Raw genomic sequence first — 23,375 nt, forward strand, 5'->3', positions numbered from 1 at the left:
CTTCTGTGTCAGAGTTCTGAAAAACTAGTCTCTGGTCTTACTCTCAGGTCTGTCTGCTGTTCTCTGGTCTTGGTCTCAGGTCTGTCTGCTGGTCTCTGGTCTTGGCCTCAGGTCTGTCTGCTGGTCTCTGGTCTTACTATCAGGTCTGTCTGCTGGTCTCTGGTCTTGGTCTCAGGTCTGTCTGCTGGTCTCTGGTCTTGGCCTCAGGACTGTCTGCTGGTCTCTGGGCTTGGTCTCAGATCTGTCTGCTGGTCTCTGGGCTTGGCCTCAGGTCTGTCTGCTGGTCTCTGGGCTTGGCCTCAGGTCTGTCTGCTGGTCTCTGGTCTGTCTGAGTGAATGTGGTCTGTGGTGGACTCTGACCTTCGTGGCCCATCTTGACGGTCTTGTCGGTGGAGTTGTTGTAGATCAGGACCGCAGTGGCGTTGTAAGCCGCTGCCTTCAGGATCTTCTCCTTGAAGGTGCAGTTTCCCCGCTGCAGCAGCGCCACCCAGTGGACGCTCCGAGGAGGAACCAGGAAGCGAGTGTTGGGATCACAGCCCTGCCGGTCCACCACTGAGGAGACACAACGTTGCCATGGTTACTGTGTATTCAGGATGCTCAAACAAGTTGCATTGAAAGAAAATGGATTCAGCCTCATCAGCAAACATTCTGATGACCCGAATCAATCACGTAAACATCTCCATCTCACTGGTTCATTTTTTCATTTCTGTGTTTTGTTTCTAAACTTTTAATCAAAATCCGTCCATAACTTCAAGGGTTATGTTGCTGAGAGACAGACAGACAAACCTCCGAATACTTGACTTTGCCTTGGTGGAGTTAATAAAGAAAAAGTTGGTTGGACCTCAAGGTGGAGGCAAAAATAAAAAAAATGAATAAAAAATAGATTTTCCTCCCACCGTCTGAGTGTCTGCAGCTGGAGGAGGAAGATCAGACCCGAGGTCACACACTGGACCAGAAATGAAGGACCAACCTCTGGGTGGGTGAGGACAAGGAGGTCCCGACCCAACGAGGGAGATGTGGCTGCCGAGCGCCGGCCGTCCCCGGCACTAGTGCGTCGGGTGGAAGTGGTCGGGTTCTGACCGAAGCACAAAGTTACTCCTTCAGCACCATTAATGTCGTAGCTGATGAAGTTAAAGGAATCAGAGCTGTGACAGTTTAAAAGTGTTCTCGTGTCAAACGCTGCATTACGAAGTTTGAAGTTTATTCAGACATCTTCTTACAATAAATATATATCTACAACGTACATTCATGTAAAAGAGAAAAAAACTTAAAGTTTACACAGGCAGAAGTAAACGTATCGTACCTTCCTAGATCGACAAGCCCTGGATGTCTACAGGCAACAAATTATTCTTTACTCTCTACATTAAACGAGCCGTTTTAAAGTCGACCAAATCTTTAAACTTTAATGTTTTTAATTTAACAGAAAACTGGTTTGTGTTCTCTCTGTAATCTGCTTTATTAACAATTCCAATTGCTCTCTTTTGAATTATGAACAAGGGATTTGAATTAGTTTTGTAGGTATTTCCCTACACTTCAATAGAATACATCAGGTAAGGCAAAACTAAGGAACAAAACAAGAGATATAAGGTTTTTTTATTTAGACTTATTTGACTTTGTATAACACTGCCAGTGATTTGGACAACTTTGCTCTAATATGATCAATATGTAGTTTCCTGCTTCACTTATTCTCTATTGTTACCCCAAGAAATTTTACATCATTCACTCTATTGAGTTCTTTATCATTTATTTTCAGTTTTATGTTCACATTAACAGCACAATTTGTTAATATGATAAATTTAGTTTTCTTTAAATTCAAATTAATTTGTTTGAATCAAACCAACACTTTAGTTTATTTAGTTCATTTTTGATTGTGTCCATTAGTTTTTTTAAATCTTTGCCAGAGCTAAGGATATTAGTATCATCTGCAAATAAAATGAAATGCAATGTTTTTGATACTAAGCATAAATCATTAATATAAAGAATAAATAACAACGAACCCAACACTGACCCCTGCTGGACACCAGTGGTCATTGTCAGTAACTGAGTCGGTGTTTTCAATGTGAATGTACTGACATCTATTCTCTAAGTAGCTCTTAATCCAGGAGATAGCCACACCCCTGATTCCACACCTACACATTTTTTAAGTAATGATTCATGGTTAACTGTATCGAAAGCTTTAGTTAGATCTAAGAACACTCTACAGGACGTTGTTATCAATGCATCAGATATTTTTTCCACTAGATCAGCAAGTGCCAGAGTCGTAGTCCTACCAGGCCTTGCTCTCGTGTCTTGTTGGGGAGGGGGCCGTGGGTCGCGGTCCTCATACTGGGCGGGGGGAGGCCAGGGGGAAACTGTTCCCACCGTGGCAAAATGATGGTGTCAAGCAGTGCTACAGCTGTTCGGGTTCTGTCTGGAGGTTTTCCATGGACAGAGTTTTTTAAAAGAGCTTCCAGCAGTTACAGCTTCATAAAACATAAAACACTGCTGACAGGCCGGATCACAGCAGGGTGTTACTAGGAACACTACAGGCCCATTTAGGCTTCCTTTACATACGTAACTACGTACGTCTCTGTCAGACAGCACTGCCCTCCTGCTTTCAGGCCCCTTACATTTGCATGGCTGTTGCAGTAGACTGTTCGGCCTTTAAAAGTATTGCAGCTCCTTTGTTCCTTTTTGAGGGTTCCACGTCCTGCTCATCACTGGTTTTAGTCGTACTGCTCTGTTTACTCTGTCAGGGTGCGCATCCAACGGACCAAATTATTCATATAGAAGACTGGCAAAATGCTCTATATCCACCTCTGGCATAGAGCAGAAATAGTTCTAAAAAGAGACGGACCCCAGCAGAAGGACACAAAAATGAAAGAACCACAGCAGAGGTGTTCCTGGTGAACAAAAAGAGACAGACCTCTCCAGTTATTAGAGGACTTTTCATTGGTGCTATGAGAACATAATTTCTATGTGTCGAGTCACAGGTAGGGATGTTATGCTCGAGCCGTCTGCTCGATCACGTGTTGAGCATGTGACACGGAAGTGTTGTGAGCATTGTCTCTGAGCATTAGGCGCATTCCAACAGAGAAGTTCTAAGAACGCAGTTCTAATAACTGTCCTAGTTCTAGGAACTACCTTCTCCGGGGGAACTGTTTCATGTTGCATTCGCACATGAGTTGGGGGCGGTAGCGGGACCGATGTGACTCACACGTCTGCGACAGTGACGTGTGACTTTAGCGCCACATAACAACAAAACAAAACCCGCTAAAAACAAAACAACAAGGCAAGCTAACATGGAGAAGGAAGAGATCGTAGGGTTCATGCTCTGCTTGATGGAGATGTTACTGATGGACGATACAACCAGGCGTCTCACGTCGAGGCTGGAAGGCTCCTGAAAGTCAGAAGATGAAGAATCCAGCGGCAGGAGATCCGCCGCAGACAAAGGAGACGACGTGTAAGTTTAACTTATTAAACATGCGCCGATTGTATACGTGTCTTATGAGTAAATATTTCAGACGGCGGGTTTATTGTAACTCGTGTTCTGTTTCAGACGTTGCTGCAGCTCATTGAACCTCCTCACTGTCCGGCTGGTCCGGAGCAAAGCTGATAACTAGCGGGAAAAGGTTGTTCTCAATTTTACCGATGAGCAGTGGATAGAGAATTTCTGTATGTCCAGGGAGACATTTCAATACATCTGTGGCCGCCTGAAGCTGCACTGGAGAGGATGGACACAACCACCTGCTGCAGATACTGAAGGAGATGGAGAAACGCCTGGATGTTTTACCTCCTGCCTTAGCTACACCAGCTGCCCTTTCTGTCAATGAAGAATTTACCCAAACACCTCACTCAGCTGGACGAGGAGGTGGAACGGGCTTTCTTATTTCTAAAAAGTGGAACTTTACTTCTCTCGGTCCTATGACTACCTGCTCATCACTTGAGTATCACACAGTAAAGGTCTCACTGCATACATTCTGGTCATTTACCGCCTCCGGGTGGCAGTATAGATGAGTTTGTCTCTGAAATGGACACGATTCTCTCTGACATTCCTGATGATGACACACCACTAATCATCATGGGAGACATGAACATTCACATTGACAAACCACAGCAACTGACTTTCTGGCTCTCATCTACTCTTTCAATCTCAAACTGGTTCAGACTCCTCAAACACACAAAGCTGGTAATACTCTTGACTTGGTACTGACCAGAAACTGCTCCACAGCCAACCTGTCCGTCACCCCGCTGCACCTCTCAGACCACTTCCTGGTTAAATTCTCTGTCTTCCTTCCTCATGTCACTCAAGCGGCTCCAAAAATGGTGTCCTACCGCAGAAACTTGAGATCCCTCAGACCTACACAGCTGTCTGATGAGGTTTACTCTACCCTCCCTTCCCACTCAGACTTCTTACAGTCTGTTAATGAGGCTACAGAAACACTCTGCTCCTCTCTCGCCTCCTCTCTGGACAAACTCTGTCCTCTGATGTCAAACCAGCCAGACAAAATCCTCCCAGTCCATGTCTCACAGAGGTCCACACCTCACAGGAAGATCCTTCAAAGTATCTTGGCAAGGGGGAATGTCCAGATCACATGGGCTGACAACAGGGGTGCCTCAGGGCTCAGTGCTTGACCCTCTTCTCTTTTCACTATACACCTCCTCACTCGGTGCAGGCATTAACTCTCATGGTTTCTCCTACCACTGCTATGCAGATGACACTCAGTTTTTCCTTTCTTTATAGCATGTTGCTGATATCTCCGCATGGATGAAGGATCGCCACCTTTAGCTAAATCTGTCCAAGACCGAGCTTATTGTCTGTCCAGACAATCCTTCCTTACTGCCACAGATAAGCGTGCAGCTTGACTCCATCACGCTTGTGTCTACGTCTTCTACCAGGAATCTTGGTGTCATGGTAGACAACCAGCTGACCTTTAAGGACCATAGGCGCATTCCGACACAGAAGTTCTAAGAACGCAGTTCTAATAACTGTCCTAGTTCTAAGAACGGTCCTTCTCCAGGGGAACTGTTTCATGTTGCATTCGCACATGAGTTGGGGGCGGTAGCGGGACCGATGTGACGCATACGTCTGCGACAGTGATGTGTGTGTGTACAAAACAACCAGCTAAAAACAAAACAACACAGCAAGCTAATATGGAGAACAAAGAGATCGTAGTGTTCATGCTCTGCTTGATGGAGATGTTACTGATGGACTATAAAATCAGGCGTCTCACGTCGAGGCTGGAAGGCTCCTAAAAGTCAGAAGATGAAGAATCCAGCGGCAGGAGATCCGCCGCAGACAAAGGAGACGACGTGTAAGTTTAACTTATTAAACATGCGCCGATTGTATACGTGTCTTATGGGTAAACATTTCAGATGGTTTTCTACTGTCTGCGTTGAGCAGATTACAATAAGTAAATATTTCAGACGGCGGGTTTATTGTAACTCGTGTTCTGTTTCAGACGTTGCTGCAGCTCATTGAACTCCTCACCGTCCGGCTGGTCCGGAGCAAAGCTGATAACTAGTGGGAAAAGGTTGTTCTCAATTTTACCGATGAGCAGTAGATAGAGAATTTCTGTATGTCCAGGGAGACATTTCAATACATCTGTGGCCGCCTGAAGCTGCACTGGAGAGGATGGACACAACCACCTGCTGCAGATACTGAAGGAGATGGAGAACAGCCTGGATGCTTCACCTCCTGCCTTCCAGCTAATCACTACACACCTCTTCATAATAAGCATCATGTTCTGGAAGTTCCACAGACAGAACATACATGTATACATGATGTACACATTTAAAGAGAAAATGTTCCATAGAAAATGCATCATTTCATGCAAAATAAAGATCTCATCATCTGCTTTAAGCTTTGTGTGTTTTATGGACTCATCAGTAGAAAGGTGAAGGAGTAATCCGTCACTGGAGGGTTGGTTGTGACTGAGTTATGGTTTAGAATTATGAGGACATGGTCACACAGATTTAGCGTATATGAAGGTAAAAATATAAAAGGGTGGTGAAATGTTTACAGGTGTGTATTTGTGTCAGATCTTGGTTAAACATGATAAACTTCGTTCTGTGATATGGAGCATATTATAAAGTTGATAAACTAATGTAATTTACACCCAGGATAAGACTTAAAATGTAGCGACCAAAGATGGATTATTTAATATTTCATAGCTGTGATAAGTTAATAACTACTCAATATTTTTATTAGCTAATATTTTATAGATGTGGCCAAAGCACATCTGACAGACACAAACTGAAAACTTCAGACTCTTTACAAAGTCATTTATTTTTTTATAGTGAATACAGCAGAGCAAAAATAACTATTTACATGTGTGTATATGCTGCATATCACACTGGCTTTTCCTGCCGCACGCAGGAGTCATTTGCTGCGGCGTTGCCCGAGTAAACATGTCGGTGGTACAAACTGTCCTATTTACTGTTTGTTCGGTTCGTCCCGCTCCGGTTGTCGTGGTCCTTAATTTATTTGTAGTCTTGTGTGAGTTTTCTACGTGCGCTGCTTCGCGTTATCCCGCGTTCTCTGACTGAGAGCTGATCGTCAGGAATATTTTTATATCAAAACCTCTCTGAAAATCCTCTGTGGTGTAGACGGTCAGAAGAGCTTCGACCTCCTCGTCGGTCCATTTATCGCTTGCTTGTTGTTGTTTTTGTCCGTATGTGCAACCGTGTTTTTTAAATGTGGCGGGGACACAAAATGCGGAAATCTGGCAAGGGGCGGAGCTACCAGTCACCAAACACCTACGTCATGAGGGTTCCTATAGAACCCCGTTCAGACCCTGCCTTGGAGCAGGAGCTAAAATGGTTCTAGGAACTGAGGGCTTTGGTCCCTAGTTCCTATATGTCGGAATGCACGAAAAAACGGCCTGGTTCCTGAAAAAGTTATAGGAACTGCAAAAGGTTCCTACAGTCGGAAAGAGCCCATTGATTCAGCATGCCAAAAGTCACGTGATAGACCGAACGAGGCCTCGTTACGTCATCAGTGCGTATCGAGCAGCAAGCGGGATCTTTGAAGGGACCGGGCTTGTCAATCTCTCAGATTCCAAACGCTGAGGAGATCGCGGGTTTTTGAGAGGAGATTCTGTAGCGATTGCGCGACATTGCATTTTGAAAACAAATTTAGGAAAAGAATCACATCAGCACGAGCTTATATTGAATCACATTTAGCTTTTAGAGATTTGGGGAAACAAACGTCTGCGCAAGACGCCGTTGCCATGGTAACTGCTGAAGGAGCTCGGAGTATGAGAGAAGGACGGAGCAGATGGTGCCTTCAACATCACAGGTAAGCTTAATTCCCCTTTCTTTATATAGATGTTTTTTAAATAGCCTTGTAAAGAGCAGACTTTAAAGTTAATCATAAACTTCAATCAGAAGCATCAGAGGAAACGTCTCAGTCTGCAGCTGCAGAGGAAAACCACCACCTGCAGGACCTTAGACACCAAGCTGGTTTCTGATCACCATCAGCAGAGAATTTAATGATTTTAAACTTGGTTAATTACAATTTTGTTCTTGTGTTTCTTTCAGGTGCAACCTCTCCAAAGCTGGAGAGGTAGCGTGCCAGAAGAGGAGCAGACTGAAGCCTGACAGAAAATACGTTTTTAAATAAAAATCTATGACACATCACAAAGTTACCAAAGTTTTTTTTTTCTCATAATACATTTCAAAATTCAAAGTGTCTTTGTCATTCGCACAGTAAGGAAAGAAGTTTCCCTGAACAATGAAAATCTTACTTTGCCGTCCAACCTGAATGCCATAAATTATAAAATAAAAATAAACAATTTGAAAAAAAAAACTAGATAGAAGATAAACAAAAAAACTGAGTAAATAATCTATGTACATAAATGTGCAGTGTGCTATAAACTGTTGTTCCACATTTAACAACGATCAGCTATGCAAAAGAAAACAACTCATGAGGTAGACGATAACACGCATTTGCAATTTCTATTATAAATAAGACACATAAAACAGTAAACAATTTTACTACAACTGTATAAAATAACACAGTCACTATACCCGTTACACAAACACTTCTTCCCTCATGCCTTCCCACTGAGTAACTACTATCATTAAAGACTGGTTTACTTAAGTTACACCACAATTCTGTTACCTAAACAAATGTTACCTAATACCCCTCCTTATTATTTATATGAACAACAGAAAATAAATATTCACTCGGATGGTAGATTACGTATCGTTTATTGAACACGTATTCAAAGTTCAGATAGGAATGACAGATGTGAGGTGTCAACGCCGTCCTTCTGATACATCAGACTCCCACAGCCAGCAGATGGAGCTCTTTGGTTTGGTCAAATGATTCAGAACACTAAGCTATTTTCAAGCATTTGGGTCAAAGTTGGCTCGATGATTCATGAGGCCTCGCTTTCACCATCCCTAGTCACAGGAAGATAATATTTGTAATGTGTAGTGCCACAGATGACCACTAGGTGCTGCTTCAAAACTCTCCCAGATTCCACAGACTCTCATTCAAAAGTCAATCTAATTTTCCCAGCAGACATTGTGGTTTCAGATTCTCTCCCTTGGATCACGGTTCTGATCGGGATCCTCTAAAAACAGCTCCCATAACATCGGTATCAGGCCTGAAAGGTTCTGTCTAATCAGACGTCTCAGATCTGTGCTCATCACGCAGGTGTGCACAGGTTAAGAAGCACCAGCAGATCCAGGATCAGTGGCAGCTGGTGTCCATCCTGTTTAGAGTTTCAGCTGCTGCAGTCTGCCGGCCGGATGCTGCTCCGTAAACTGAGACGAGTTACTTTTAGACTCTGCTGACAGCTTCTTCTCCTTCACATTCCCAGTGAAATGAAGGACTTTCTTCATTCACGTTAGTTTTTCTGTCTTTGAATCAAATTCAGCTGCTGAAATAATTCAGGTCAGTGGTGTTTGGTGGAACTGCTCCTTTTCATCTGACTGGACTTTGTTGAACGAAAAAACAACTTTGCTGACAGTTGTTTTCTTCAATAAAACAATCAGCACAAGGCGACGCCGCATGAAGGACATGTTGATGTATTAGACGTTTAAAACGCATTTGCTTTACCTGATAGGTCTTAATTCATGCCAGTGGTTTGTATGGTCACCTGGTTGCTCACATGTCCTCCATCAGTTTTCTCCAGCTTCAAAAGGGTTTTGTGCTTTGTGATAGACTGACCACCTGTCCAGGTAAAAAACTGACCACCTGACTAGAGAAAAAACTAACCACACAACTATGTGGAATTCTGGCCACCCTTCATCCATTTTCTATGCCCGCTTACTCCAGTGTGGGGTTGCGGGGGAGCTGGAGCCGATTCCAGCAACTACCAGGTGAGAGGCAGGTTACACACTGGACAGGTCACCAGTTTACCACAGAGAGGGTCAACAGAGAGGCAACCACCCACTGTGGTGACCAATGAGCCTAACATGCATGTCTCTGGATGGTGGGAAAAAGCTGGAGTACCTGGAGAACCCGTGCATACACAGGGAGGCTATGCAAACTCGACACAGAAAGGCCACACTCAAACCAGGAACCTTCTTGCTGTGAGGAGGTGGTGCTAACCATCACCATCATGCAAACTGACCACCAGGTTTAATTATTTCCTGTTACAGAGAAAAAAACACTTTGACAGGTTGGACTTTGTTAAGGATGAAATGAAGAATAAAATTTTATTCTATTTCTAAAAACAAACTCCTGCTTCATCATATTCATATTCATCATATTGTCATCATATTCTTCATATCCCGCCATCACCATGTAAATATGTATATAGTCTGTGAAGTTGTTGTTATATTTTATATATATATATATATAGTATATATATATATATATATATATATATCTTTTATATTTATAATGGTACATATTTTTGCTTTTCTTAGACTTTTTCTTGTAAATAATTTATATTGCTGTGATGCATGTTCACCTTATTCTGTCTTTCTGCACTTTATTCAATAACAAGAGCTGCTGTAACAAGTGAATTTCTCCACTGTGAGATAATCAAGTCTAATCTAATCTAATCTAATTTAATCTAATCATTTAAACTTCAGTGAATCTGACTTTATAAAGGTGTCAGAAACATGTCTGCAGTAAAAATGATATAAAATGTTTTTCTTTGTCAACCTTCACTGGAGATGATAAACTGTTTAGTTTTTAAATGGTTTTAATTTTCATGTTTCCATGTTACATATACAGCATGTGTGTGAGAGATTTACAGCGACTATGCAGACGGTTGGCAGTCGCAGCTCAGTCCAGAAGCTGCAATGTCCTTGGGCCGCCCGACTGTAATCTGACACTCCAGAGCTGAGACGCTGAGTCCTTTATGAGCCTGGAAACCTCTGCAGTGTCTCCAAGAGACACACACTTCAGCTGATTCAACGAGCTACAAACACAACATACACACAGCTGCTACACATCCACAAACTACAAACACAACATACACACAACTGCTACATATCCACAAACTACAAACACAACATACACACAACTGCTACACATCCACAAACTACAAACACAACATACACACAACTGCTACACATCCACAAACTACAAACACAACATACACACAACTGCTACACATCCACAAACTACAAACACAACATACACACAACTGCTACACATCCACAAACTACAAACACAACATACACACAGCTGCTACACATCCACAAACTACAAACACAACATACACACAGCTGCTACACATCCACAAACTACAAACACAACATACACACAACTGCTACACATCCACAAACTACAAACACAACATACACACAGCTGCTACACATCCACAAACTACAAACACAACATACACACAGCTGCTACACATCCACAAACTACAAACACAACATACACACAACTGCTACACATCCACAAACTACAAACACAACATACACACAGCTGCTACACATCCACAAACTACAAACACAACATACACACAACTGCTACACATCCACAAACTACAAACACAACATACACACAACTGCTACACATCCACAAACTACAGACACAACATACACACAGCTGCTACACATCCACAAACTACAAACACAACATACACACAACTGCTACACATCCACAAACTACAAACACAACATACACACAGCTGCTACATATCCACAAACTACAAACACAACATACACACAACTGCTACACATCCATAAACTACAAACACAACATACACACAGCTGCTACACATCCACAAACACAACATACACACAGCTGCTACACATCCACAAACTACAAACACAACATACACACAACTGCTACACATCCATAAACTACAAACACAACATACACACAACTGCTACATATCCACAAACTACAAACACAACATACACACAGCTGCTACACATCCACAAACTACAAACACAACATACACACAGCTGCTACACATCCATAAACTACAAACACAACATACACACAGCTGCTACACATCCACAAACACAACATACACACAGCTGCTACACATCCACAAACTACAAACACAACATACACACAACTGCTACACATCCATAAACTACAAACACAACATACACACAGCTGCTACACATCCACAAACACAACATACACACAGCTGCTACACATCCACAAACTACAAACACAACATAAACACAACTGCTACACATCCACAAACTACAAACACAACATACACACAGCTGCTACACATCCACAAACACAACATACACACAGCTGCTACACATCCACAAACTACAAACACAACGTACACACAACTGCTACACATCCACAAACTACAAACACAACATACACACAACTGCTACACATCCACAAACACAACATACCCACAGCTGCTACACATCCACAAACTACAGACACAACATACACACAGCTGCTACACATCCACAAACTACAAACACAACATACACACAGCTGCTACACATCCACAAACTACAAACACAACATACACACAACTGCTACACATCCACAAACTACAAACACAACATACACACAACTGCTACACATCCACAAACTACAAACACAACATACACACAGCTGCTACACATCCATAAACTACAAACACAACATACACACTGCTGCTACACATCCACAAACACAACATACACACAGCTGCTACACATCCACAAACTACAAACACAACATATACACAACTGCTACACATCCATAAACTACAAACACAACATACACACAACTGCTACACATCCACAAACTACAAACACAACATACACACAGCTGCTACACATCCACAAACTACAGACACAACATACACACAGCTGCTACACATCCACAAACACAACATACACACAGCTGCTACACATCCACAAACTACAAACACAACATACACACAGCTGCTACACATCCACAAACACAACATACACACAACTGCTACACATCCACAAACTACAAACACAACATACACACAGCTGCTACACATCCACAAACTACAAACACAACATACACACAGCTGCTACACATCCACAAACACAACATACCCACAGCTGCTACACATCCACAAACTACAGACACAACATACACACAGCTGCTACACATCCACAAACTACAGACACAACATACACACAGCTGCTACACATCCACAAACTACAAACACAACATACACACAACTGCTACACATCCACAAACTACAAACACAACATACACACAGCTGCTACATATCCACAAACTACAAACACAACATACACACAGCTGCTACACATCCACAAACACAACATACACATAGCTGCTACACATCCACAAACTACAAACACAACATACACACAGCTGCTACACATCCACAAACTACAGACACAACATACACACAGCTGCTACACATCCACAAACACAACATACACACAGCTGCTACACATCCACAAACTACAAACACAACATACACACAACTGCTACACATCCACAAACTACAAACACAACATACACACAGCTGCTACACATCCACAAACACAACATACACACAGCTGCTACACATCCACAAACTACAAACACAACATACACACCGCTGCTACACATCCACAAACTACAAACACAACATACACACAGCTGCTACACATCCACAAACTACAAACACAACATACACACAGCTGCTACACATCCACAAACTACAAACACAACATACACACAGCTGCTACACATCCACAAACTACAAACACAACATACACACAGCTGCTACACATCCACAAACTACAAACACAACATACACACAGCTGCTACACATAGGCCTGTCGCGATAAGCAATAAGTCAATTAATTGAACGATAAGAAAATAAGAGCACGATAAGTTTGCCGGCCGCGATAATTTTTATTAGTCCCCCCTTTACCATAGACTGTGTATGACAATAGGTTTCACTATGGAGTATTTCGACTAAACGCTCTGGTTTCTTGCGGAGTGATCTCTCTGGTGTCATACTTGACAGCAGCATGTTGCAGCACGAGCCGGTAAGCCGCATTTGTTTTGCAGGGCTGCCAACACGCAATGGCCGTGAGACTTGCGTATTTAAGTGGCTTCTCACGCTCTTGCGCTAAACCGCCGATTCTCATGCTGAAATATGTAAATAAGTCGAATGGAGAAATAATAGATGCAAGCACCTCCTCTTTTATCATTTCGCTGCTCCCCACATGTAAGCAGAACACACACATTCTAGCTTACGACGTCAGTACAAAGCCCCCACTTCCTGGTCTACCGTAATAACCCCTGTAATCCGCAGGCACATTACGCAAATAGAGTCAGCCTATATACTAGCGTATTTGACAAAATACACATTAAGAGCAATGCCGGCTAATCGAGAGGTTTGGGAGGATTCCCAGTGGGCCGCATTACTTTTGGGCCGGCGTCCCGGCGTATGTGAAAAAGGCGCTTTTATTTATTTAGTTTATTGATCTTTGAAAATGTGTACTTGCATTATTATGGCATATGTCATTATATTAGTTGAGAATGGTCTCAAAATGACACATTAGCGCTTTGCGCAATATTATCGTTTATCCCGATAATTTCTGAGAAAATTTATCGTACAGCTAAATTTGTTATCGTGACAGGCCTAGCTACACATCCACAAACTACAAACACAACATACACACAGCTGCTACACATCCACAAACTACAAACACAACATACACACAGCTGCTACACATCCACAAACTACAAACACAACATACACACAGCTGCTACACATCCACAAACTACAAACACAACATACACACAGCTGCTACACATCCACAAACACAACATACCCACAGCTGCTACACATCCACAAACTACAGACACAACATACACACAGCTGCTACACATCCACAAACTACAGACACAACATACACACAGCTGCTACACATCCACAAACTACAAACACAACATACACACAGCTGCTACACATCCACAAACTACAAACACAACATACACACAGCTGCTACACATCCACAAACACAACATACACACAGCTGCTACACATCCACAAACTACAAACACAACATACACACAGCTGCTACACATCCACAAACACAACATACACACAGCTGCTACACATCCACAAACTACAAACACAACATACACACAGCTGTTTGCATTTTTACAGTACTATTGTTTATATTACTTACTGTGTAGTACTGTCACTATTTATTACTTTTACTGGTTACAATCATGTGTGTACTACACAGTTTACTTTAATACACTGCATATTACACTGCACTGTATCACCGAACACCCCATACACACTATTATTACTGGCATGCTGCTTATTATAGTTTAACCCAGCTTATTATTATTTTTGCACTGTTTATAATATTAAACAATACAGAGTTGTATAATATTTGATATTCTATAACACACACACATACACACATACACACACACACACACACACACACACACACACACACACACACACACAGATGCTACATCATCAACATCTACAATGTTGTGGCACCTCAGTGTGTGTTCTGAGTTGCTGGTTCTGTTCAGTAAATCCTGTTGGTTCTGCTTGGTGGTTCTGCTTTTCAGAGACGGGTATCTCAGCTGCTCATGTTAGGTGTCAGTTTTGGTTCTGTTTGTTTTGATCTCAGATTCTGGTTTCACAAACTGTGGTTTTTCTGGGGTTTTAGAATTACATTTACAGCTGTTCGTTCAGTGGACACTCCTGAGTGGTGAAGGACACAAACAGTGTTGTGCTGCTGGGAATTAACCTGTGTGGGGAACGTGTGTGTGGAACGTGTGTGTGGAACGTGTGTGTGGAACGTGTGTGGGGAACGTGTGTGGGGAACGTGTGTGTGAAACGTGTGTGGGGAACGTGTGTGGGGAACGTGTGTGTGGAACGTGTGTGGGGAACGTGTGTGGGGAACGTGTGTGTGGAACGTGTGTGTGAAACGTGTGTGTGGAACGTATGTGGGGAACGTGTGTGTGGAACGTGTGTGGGGAACGTGTGTGTGGAACGTGTGTGGGGAACGTGTGTGGGGAACGTGTGTGTGGAACGTGTGTGTGGAACGTGTGTGGGGAACGTGTGTGGGGAACGTGTGTGTGAAACGTGTGTGGGGAACGTGTGTGTGGAACGTGTGTGGGGAACGTGTGTGGGGAACGTGTGTGTGGAACGTGTGTGGGGAACGTGTGTGGGGAACGTGTGTGTGGAACGTGTGTGTGGAACGTGTGTGGGGAACGTGTGTGGGGAACGTGTGTGTGAAACGTGTGTGTGAAACGTGTGTGGGGAACGTGTGTGTGGAACGTGTGTGGGGAACGTGTGTGGGGAACGTGTGTGGGGAACGTGTGTGGGGAACGTATGTGGGGAACGTGTGTGGGGAACGTGTGTGGGGAACGTGTGTGTGGAACGTGTGTGTGAAACGTGTGTGGGGAACGTGTGTGGGGAACGTGTGTGTGGAACGTGTGTGGGGAACGTGTGTGTGGAACGTGTGTGGGGAACGTGTGTGGGGAACGTGTGTGGGGAACGTGTGTGTGGAACGTGTGTGGGGAACGTGTGTGTGAAACGTGTGTGTGGAACGTGTGTGTGGAACGTGTGTGGGGAACGTGTGTGGGGAACGTGTGTGGGGAACGTGTGTGTGGAACGTGTGTGGGGAACGTGTGTGTGGAACGTGTGTGGGGAACGTGTGTGTGGAACGTGTGTGGGGAACGTGTGTGGGGAACGTGTGTGTGGAACGTGTGTGGGGAACGTGTGTGTGGAACGTGTGTGGGGAACGTGTGTGGGGAACGTGTGTGGGGAACGTGTGTGTGGAACGTGTGTGGGGAACGTGTGTGGGGAACGTGTGTGTGGAACGTGTGTGGGGAACGTGTGTGGGGAACGTGTGTGTGGAACGTGTGTGGGGAACGTGTGTGGGGAACGTGTGTGTGGAACGTGTGTGTGAAACGTGTGTGGGGAACGTGTGGGGAACGTGTGTGGGGAACGTGTGTGGGGAACGTGTGTGGGGAACGTGTGTGTGGAACGTGTGTGGGGAACGTGTGTGTGGAACGTGTGTGGGGAACGTGTGTGGGGAACGTGTGTGGGGAACGTGTGTGGGGAACGTGTGTGTGGAACGTGTGTGGGGAACGTGTGTGGGGAACGTGTGTGTGGAACGTGTGTGTGAAACGTGTGTGGGGAACGTGTGTGGGGAACGTGTGTGTGGAACGTGTGTGGGGAACGTGTGTGTGGAACGTGTGTGTGGAACGTGTGTGTGGAACGTGTGTGGGGAACGTGTGTGGGGAACGTGTGTGTGGAACGTGTGTGGGGAACGTGTGTGTGGAACGTGTGTGTGGAACGTGTGTGGGGAACGTGTGTGTGGAACGTGTGTGGGGAACGTGTGTGGGGAACGTGTGTGTGGAGCGTGTGTGTGGAACGTGTGTGTGGAACGTGTGTGGGGAACGTGTGTGTGGAACGTGTGTGTGGAACGTGTGTGGGGAACGTGTGTGTGGAACGTGTGTGTGGAACGTGTGTGGGGAACGTGTGTGTGGAACGTGTGTGGGGAACGTGTGTGTGGAACGTGTGTGGGGAACGTGTGTGGGGAACGTGTGTGTGGAACGTGTGTGGGGAACGTGTGTGTGGAACGTGTGTGTGGAACGTGTGTGGGGAACGTGTGTGGGGAACGTGTGTGTGGAACGTGTGTGGGGAACGTGTGTGTGGAACGTGTGTGTGGAACGTGTGTGTGGAACGTGTGTGGGGAACGTGTGTGGGGAATGTGTGTGTGGAACGTGTGTGGGGAACGTGTGTGTGAAACGTGTGTGTGAAACGTGTGTGGGGAACGTGTGTGGGGAACGTGTGTGTGGAACGTGTGTGGGGAACGTGTGTGGGGAACGTGTGTGTGAAACGTGTGTGGGGAACGTGTGTGGGGAACGTGTGTGTGGAACGTGTGTGGGGAACGTGTGTGGGGAACGTGTGTGGGGAACTACCACACAAAAGCTTCACTTCTGGCATCAAACTCTGCATCAGTGCTTTCAGCCCTGTAGTGTTTTTGCTGAGCCAGCATTATTGATCACTCACAGCTTTAATAACTAGAGATCAAGCTAAGTACGACACAATCAAGCTGTAATCCTGCAGCTCTTCTACTCGTTTGTCAGACAGATGGATGAAGAACTGGAGAGAACTCGTTTTCAGTGATACAACTGGTATTAGTGGTGTGGACAGCAGGTGGTGCCAGAGGCCACATTCCACATGGTTATAGTAAAAAAGTCTTTTTAACAGAGAAAACCAACGAGGATGGAGGTCATCAGCGGTTTTAATTCAGATGTTCAGGACCATTTTCTCTAGGTGACTGATAACGTAAGAGAAGCTTAACATGAAGAGGTTTTCTTTCTTCTTCTCCTGCTATCCACCCGGGGTTGAAGTCTAACACTGTCAAAGTATTCCCATCTTTAATTCCACATCACTGCTTCCACCCAATAACCTGATTCCTCATTTCTCTGATGTTGTAATTCTGTTAGTCACACTTTCAGACCGTCCTGTGTGGACCCTCCTCCTCCTCAAGTCTTCCTCGCCCAATGAAGCACACCTCCATTCCTGATGCACATACTGAGACCAAATAGTCCATAGTTCTACTGGATCTTTAAGGACTGAAAAACTCTTCAAGGAACATAACTTTGATTTTTTTTCCCTCTGGTTGCATTTTCATCCCAAACAGGAACACTGCAGCGATGTAACGGGCATCTGTAGAGTGGTGGATGTATCAAACTCCCATAAATCCCTCATCATCTATCGGCTTGATAAACTCTGAGCTCCATTCCCCTGTGATGCCTTTAGAGGCTCATGGGAAGAACTTTTCACCAAGTTGTACCAGTTGAATTTTAAATGGTGGGTTCTGATGTTATACATAGTTCTTCAACCAACTGCTGAAAAGTAAAGTTGTTTTGACATAATAACCGTAGATTTGCTGGCATGAAAAGGTGGCTGCTGTCTGAGGACCTGTACTGACACAGAGAAACAAGCGCTAGGGCTGCAGGACAAAAACAAACCATATGTGATGATACTGCTGAAAGTTGTGATGATATAAAATGAAATTTGTCATGTTTTCTCATACAGAGTTCCACTTGCACAACCAGGGATGGTTTTTGCTGTGGGCAAGGTGGGCGACCGCTCAGGGTGCACGAGCTCCCTCAAACAAAAATCACCAGTTTTCTACACTAATACCTTCATTTCCACGTCAAGTTAATGGTGTGTGTGTCATGTATACAGGTTGTGTGTGTTATGTACACAGGTTGTGTGTGTGTGTCATGTATACAGGTTGTGTGTGTTATGTACACAGGTTGTGTGTGTGTGTCATGTATATAGGTTGTGTGTGTGTGTCATGTATACAGGTTGTGTGTGTGTCATGTATACAGGTTGTGTGTGTGTCATGTGTACAGGTTGTGTGTGTGTCATGTATACAGGTTGTGTGTGTGTCATGTATACAGGTTGTGTGTGTGTCATGTGTAGAGGTTGTGTGTGTGTGTCATGTATACAGGTTGTGTGTGTCATGTGTACAGGTTGTGTGTGTGTCATGTGTACAGGTTGTGTGTGTGTCATGTATACAGGTTGTGTGTGTGTCATGTGTACAGGCTGTGTGTGTGTCATGTATACAGGTTGTGTGTGTGTGTCATGTGTACAGGTTGTGTGTGTGTCATGTACACAGGTTGTGTGTGTGTGTCATGTGTACAGGTTGTGTGTGTGTCATGTGTACAGGTTGTGTGTGTGTCATGTATACAGGTTGTGTGTGTGCGTCATGTATACAGGTTGTGTGTGTGTCATGTATACAGGTTGTGTGTGTGTCATGTGTACAGGTTGTGTGTGTGTGGCATGTGTACAGGTTGTGTGTGTGTCATGTGTACAGGTTGTGTGTGTGTCATGTGTACAGGTTGTGTGTGTGTCATGTATACAGGTTGTGTGTGTGTCATGTATACAGGTTGTGTGTGTGTCATGTATACAGGTTGTGTGTGTGTGTCATGTGTACAGGTTGTGTGTGTGTCATGTGTACAGGTTGTGTGTGTGTCATGTATACAGGTTGTGTGTGTGTCATGTACACAGGTTGTGTGTGTGTGTCATGTGTACAGGTTGTGTGTGTGTCATGTATACAGGTTGTGTGTGTGTCATGTATACAGGTTGTGTGTGTGTCATGTACACAGGTTGTGTGTGTGTCATGTATACAGGTTATGTGTGTGTCATGTATACAGGTTGTGTGTGTGTGTCATGTGTACAGGTTGTGTGTGTGTCATGTATACAGGTTGTGTGTGTGTCATGTATACAGGTTGTGTGTGTGTCATGTGTACAGGTTGTGTGTGTGTCATGTATACAGGTTGTGTGTGTGTCATGTACACAGGTTGTGTGTGTGTGTCATGTGTACAGGTTGTGTGTGTGTCATGTATACAGGTTGTGAGTGTGTCATGTGTACAGGTTGTGTGTGTGTCATGTACACAGGTTGTGTGTGTGTGTCATGTGTAGAGGTTGTGTGCGTCATGTATACAGGTTGTGTGTGTGTCATGTACACAGGCTGTGTGTGTGTGTCATGTATACAGGTTGTGTGTGTGTCATGTGTACAGGTTGTGTGTGTGTCATGTATACAGGTTGTGTGTGTGTGTCATGTATACAGGTTGTGTGTGTGTCATGTACACAGGTTGTGTGTGTGTGTCATGTACACAGGTTGTGTGTGTGTGTCATGTATATAGGTTGTGTGTGTGTCATGTATACAGGTTGTGTGTGTGTGTCATGTATACAGGTTGTGTGTGTGTCATGTACACAGGTTGTGTGTGTGTGTCATGTATACAGGTTGTGTGTGTGTTATGTACACAGGTTGTGTGTGTGTGTCATGTATACAGGTTGTGTGTGTGTGTCATGTATACAGGTTGTGTGTGTGTCATGTACACAGGTTGTGTGTGTGTGTCATGTACACAGGCTGTGTGTGTGTGTCATGTATACAGGTTGTGTGTGTGTCATGTACACAGGCTGTGTGTGTGTGTCATGTATACAGGTTGTGTGTGTGTCATGTGTACAGGTTGTGTGTGTGTTATGTACACAGGTTGTGTGTGTGTGTCATGTATACAGGTTGTGTGTGTGTCATGTACACAGGTTGTGTGTGTGTGTTATGTACACAGGTTGTGTGTGTGTGTCATGTATACAGGTTGTGTGTGTGTCATGTATATAGGTTGTGTGTGTGTCATGTATACAGGTTGTGTGTGTGTCATGTATATAGGTTGTGTGTGTGTCATGTATATAGGTTGTGTGTGTGTGTGTCATGTATACAGGTTGTGTGTGTGTCATGTATACAGGTTGTGTGTGTGTCATGTATATAGGTTGTGTGTGTGTCATGTATACAGGTTGTGTGTGTGTCATGTATATAGGTTGTGTGTGTGTCATGTATACAGGTTGTGTGTGTGTCATGTATACAGGTTGTGTGTGTGTCATGTATACAGGTTGTGTGTGTGTCATGTATACAGGTTGTGTGTGTGTCATGTACACAGGTTGTGTGTGTGTCATGTATACAGGTTGTGTGTGTGTCATGTATACAGGTTGTGTGTGTGTCATGTATACAGGTTGTGTGTGTGTCATGTATACAGGTTGTGTGTGTGTGTCATGTATAGAGGTTGTGTGTGTGTCATGTATACAGGTTGTGTGTGTGTCATGTATAGAGGTTGTGTGTGTGTCATGTATACAGGTTGTGTGTGTGTCATGTATACAGGTTGTGTGTGTGTCATGTATAGAGGTTGTGTGTGTGTCATGTATACAGGTTGTGTGTGTGTCATGTATAGAGGTTGTGTGTGTGTCATGTATACAGGTTGTGTGTGTGTCATGTATAGAGGTTGTGTGTGTGTCATGTATACAGGTTGTGTGTGTGTCATGTATAGAGGTTGTGTGTGTGTCATGTATACAGGTTGTGTGTGTGTCATGTATACAGGTTGTGTGTGTGTCATGTATACAGGTTGTGTGTGTGTCATGTATACAGGTTGTGTGTGTGTCATGTATACAGGTTGTGTGTGTGTCATGTATAGAGGTTGTGTGTGTGTCATGTATACAGGTTGTGTGTGTGTCATGTATACAGGTTGTGTGTGTGTCATGTATACAGGTTGTGTGTGTGTCATGTATACAGGTTGTGTGTGTGTCATGTATAGAGGTTGTGTGTGTGTCATGTATATAGGTTGTGTGTGTGTCATGTATACAGGTTGTGTGTGTGTCATGTATATAGGTTGTGTGTGTGTCATGTATATAGGTTGTGTGTGTGTGTGTCATGTATACAGGTTGTGTGTGTGTCATGTATACAGGTTGTGTGTGTGTCATGTATATAGGTTGTGTGTGTGTCATGTATACAGGTTGTGTGTGTGTCATGTATATAGGTTGTGTGTGTGTGTCATGTATACAGGTTGTGTGTGTGTCATGTATATAGGTTGTGTATGTGTGTCATGTATATAGGTTGTGTGTGTGTCATGTATACAGGTTGTGTGTGTGTCATGTATATAGGTTGTGTGTGTGTCATGTATACAGGTTGTGTGTGTGTCATGTATACAGGTTGTGTGTGTGTCATGTATACAGGTTGTGTGTGTGTCATGTATACAGGTTGTGTGTGTGTCATGTATACAGGTTGTGTGTGTGTCATGTATACAGGTTGTGTGTGTGTCATGTATAGAGGTTGTGTGTGTGTCATGTATACAGGTTGTGTGTGTGTCATGTATAGAGGTTGTGTGTGTGTCATGTATACAGGTTGTGTGTGTGTCATGTATACAGGTTGTGTGTGTGTCATGTATAGAGGTTGTGTGTGTGTCATGTATACAGGTTGTGTGTGTGTCATGTATAGAGGTTGTGTGTGTGTCATGTATACAGGTTGTGTGTGTGTCATGTATAGAGGTTGTGTGTGTGTCATGTATACAGGTTGTGTGTGTGTCATGTATACAGGTTGTGTGTGTGTCATGTATACAGGTTGTGTGTGTGTCATGTATACAGGTTGTGTGTGTGTCATGTATACAGGTTGTGTGTGTGTCATGTATACAGGTTGTGTGTGTGTCATGTATACAGGTTGTGTGTGTGTCATGTATACAGGTTGTGTGTGTGTCATGTATACAGGTTGTGTGTGTGTGTCATGTATACAGGTTGTGTGTGTGTGTCATGTATACAGGTTGTGTGTGTGTGTCATATATACAGGTTGTGTGTGTGTCATGTATACAGGTTGTGTGTGTGTCATGTATACAGGTTGTGTGTGTGTCATGTATACAGGTTGTGTGTGTGTCATGTATAGAGGTTGTGTGTGTGTCATGTATAGAGGTTGTGTGTGTGTCATGTATACAGGTTGTGTGTGTGTCATGTATACAGGTTGTGTGTGTGTCATGTATACAGGTTGTGTGTGTGTCATGTATAGAGGTTGTGTGTGTGTCATGTATACAGGTTGTGTGTGTGTCATGTATACAGGTTGTGTGTGTGTGTCATGTATACAGGTTGTGTGTGTGTGTCATGTATAGAGGTTGTGTGTGTGTCATGTATACAGGTTGTGTGTGTGTCATGTATACAGGTTGTGTGTGTGTGTCATGTATACAGGTTGTGTGTGTGTGTCATGTATACAGGTTGTGTGTGTGTGTCATGTATACAGGTTGTGTGTGTGTGTCATATATACAGGTTGTGTGTGTGTCATGTATACAGGTTGTGTGTGTGTCATGTATACAGGTTGTGTGTGTGTCATGTATACAGGTTGTGTGTGTGTCATGTATACAGGTTGTGTGTGTGTCATGTATAGAGGTTGTGTGTGTGTCATGTATACAGGTTGTGTGTGTGTCATGTATACAGGTTGTGTGTGTGTCATGTATACAGGTTGTGTGTGTGTCATGTATAGAGGTTGTGTGTGTGTCATGTATACAGGTTGTGTGTGTGTGTCATGTATACAGGTTGTGTGTGTGTGTCATGTATAGAGGTTGTGTGTGTGTGTCATGTATACAGGTTGTGTGTGTGTCATGTATACAGGTTGTGTGTGTGTCATGTATACAGGTTGTG

At 43.8% G+C, this 23,375-nt stretch overlaps 1 protein-coding gene across 1 annotated transcript in view; it reads right to left on the reverse strand.

Annotated features, from left to right (window-relative positions):
• rnf130 (ring finger protein 130) overlaps positions 1–23,375 on the reverse strand; it is a 43,577-nt gene that overhangs the window by 13,164 nt on the left and 7,038 nt on the right. Inside the window, exon 3 of the mRNA XM_041989326.1 lies at positions 361–552. Coding sequence (XP_041845260.1) covers positions 361–552 — 192 coding nt within the window. The remainder of the gene's footprint in view (positions 1–360; positions 553–23,375) is intronic.

Source organism: Melanotaenia boesemani, chromosome 7, assembly GCF_017639745.1.
Source record: "Melanotaenia boesemani isolate fMelBoe1 chromosome 7, fMelBoe1.pri, whole genome shotgun sequence".
Classification (NCBI taxonomy): domain Eukaryota; kingdom Metazoa; phylum Chordata; class Actinopteri; order Atheriniformes; family Melanotaeniidae; genus Melanotaenia; species Melanotaenia boesemani.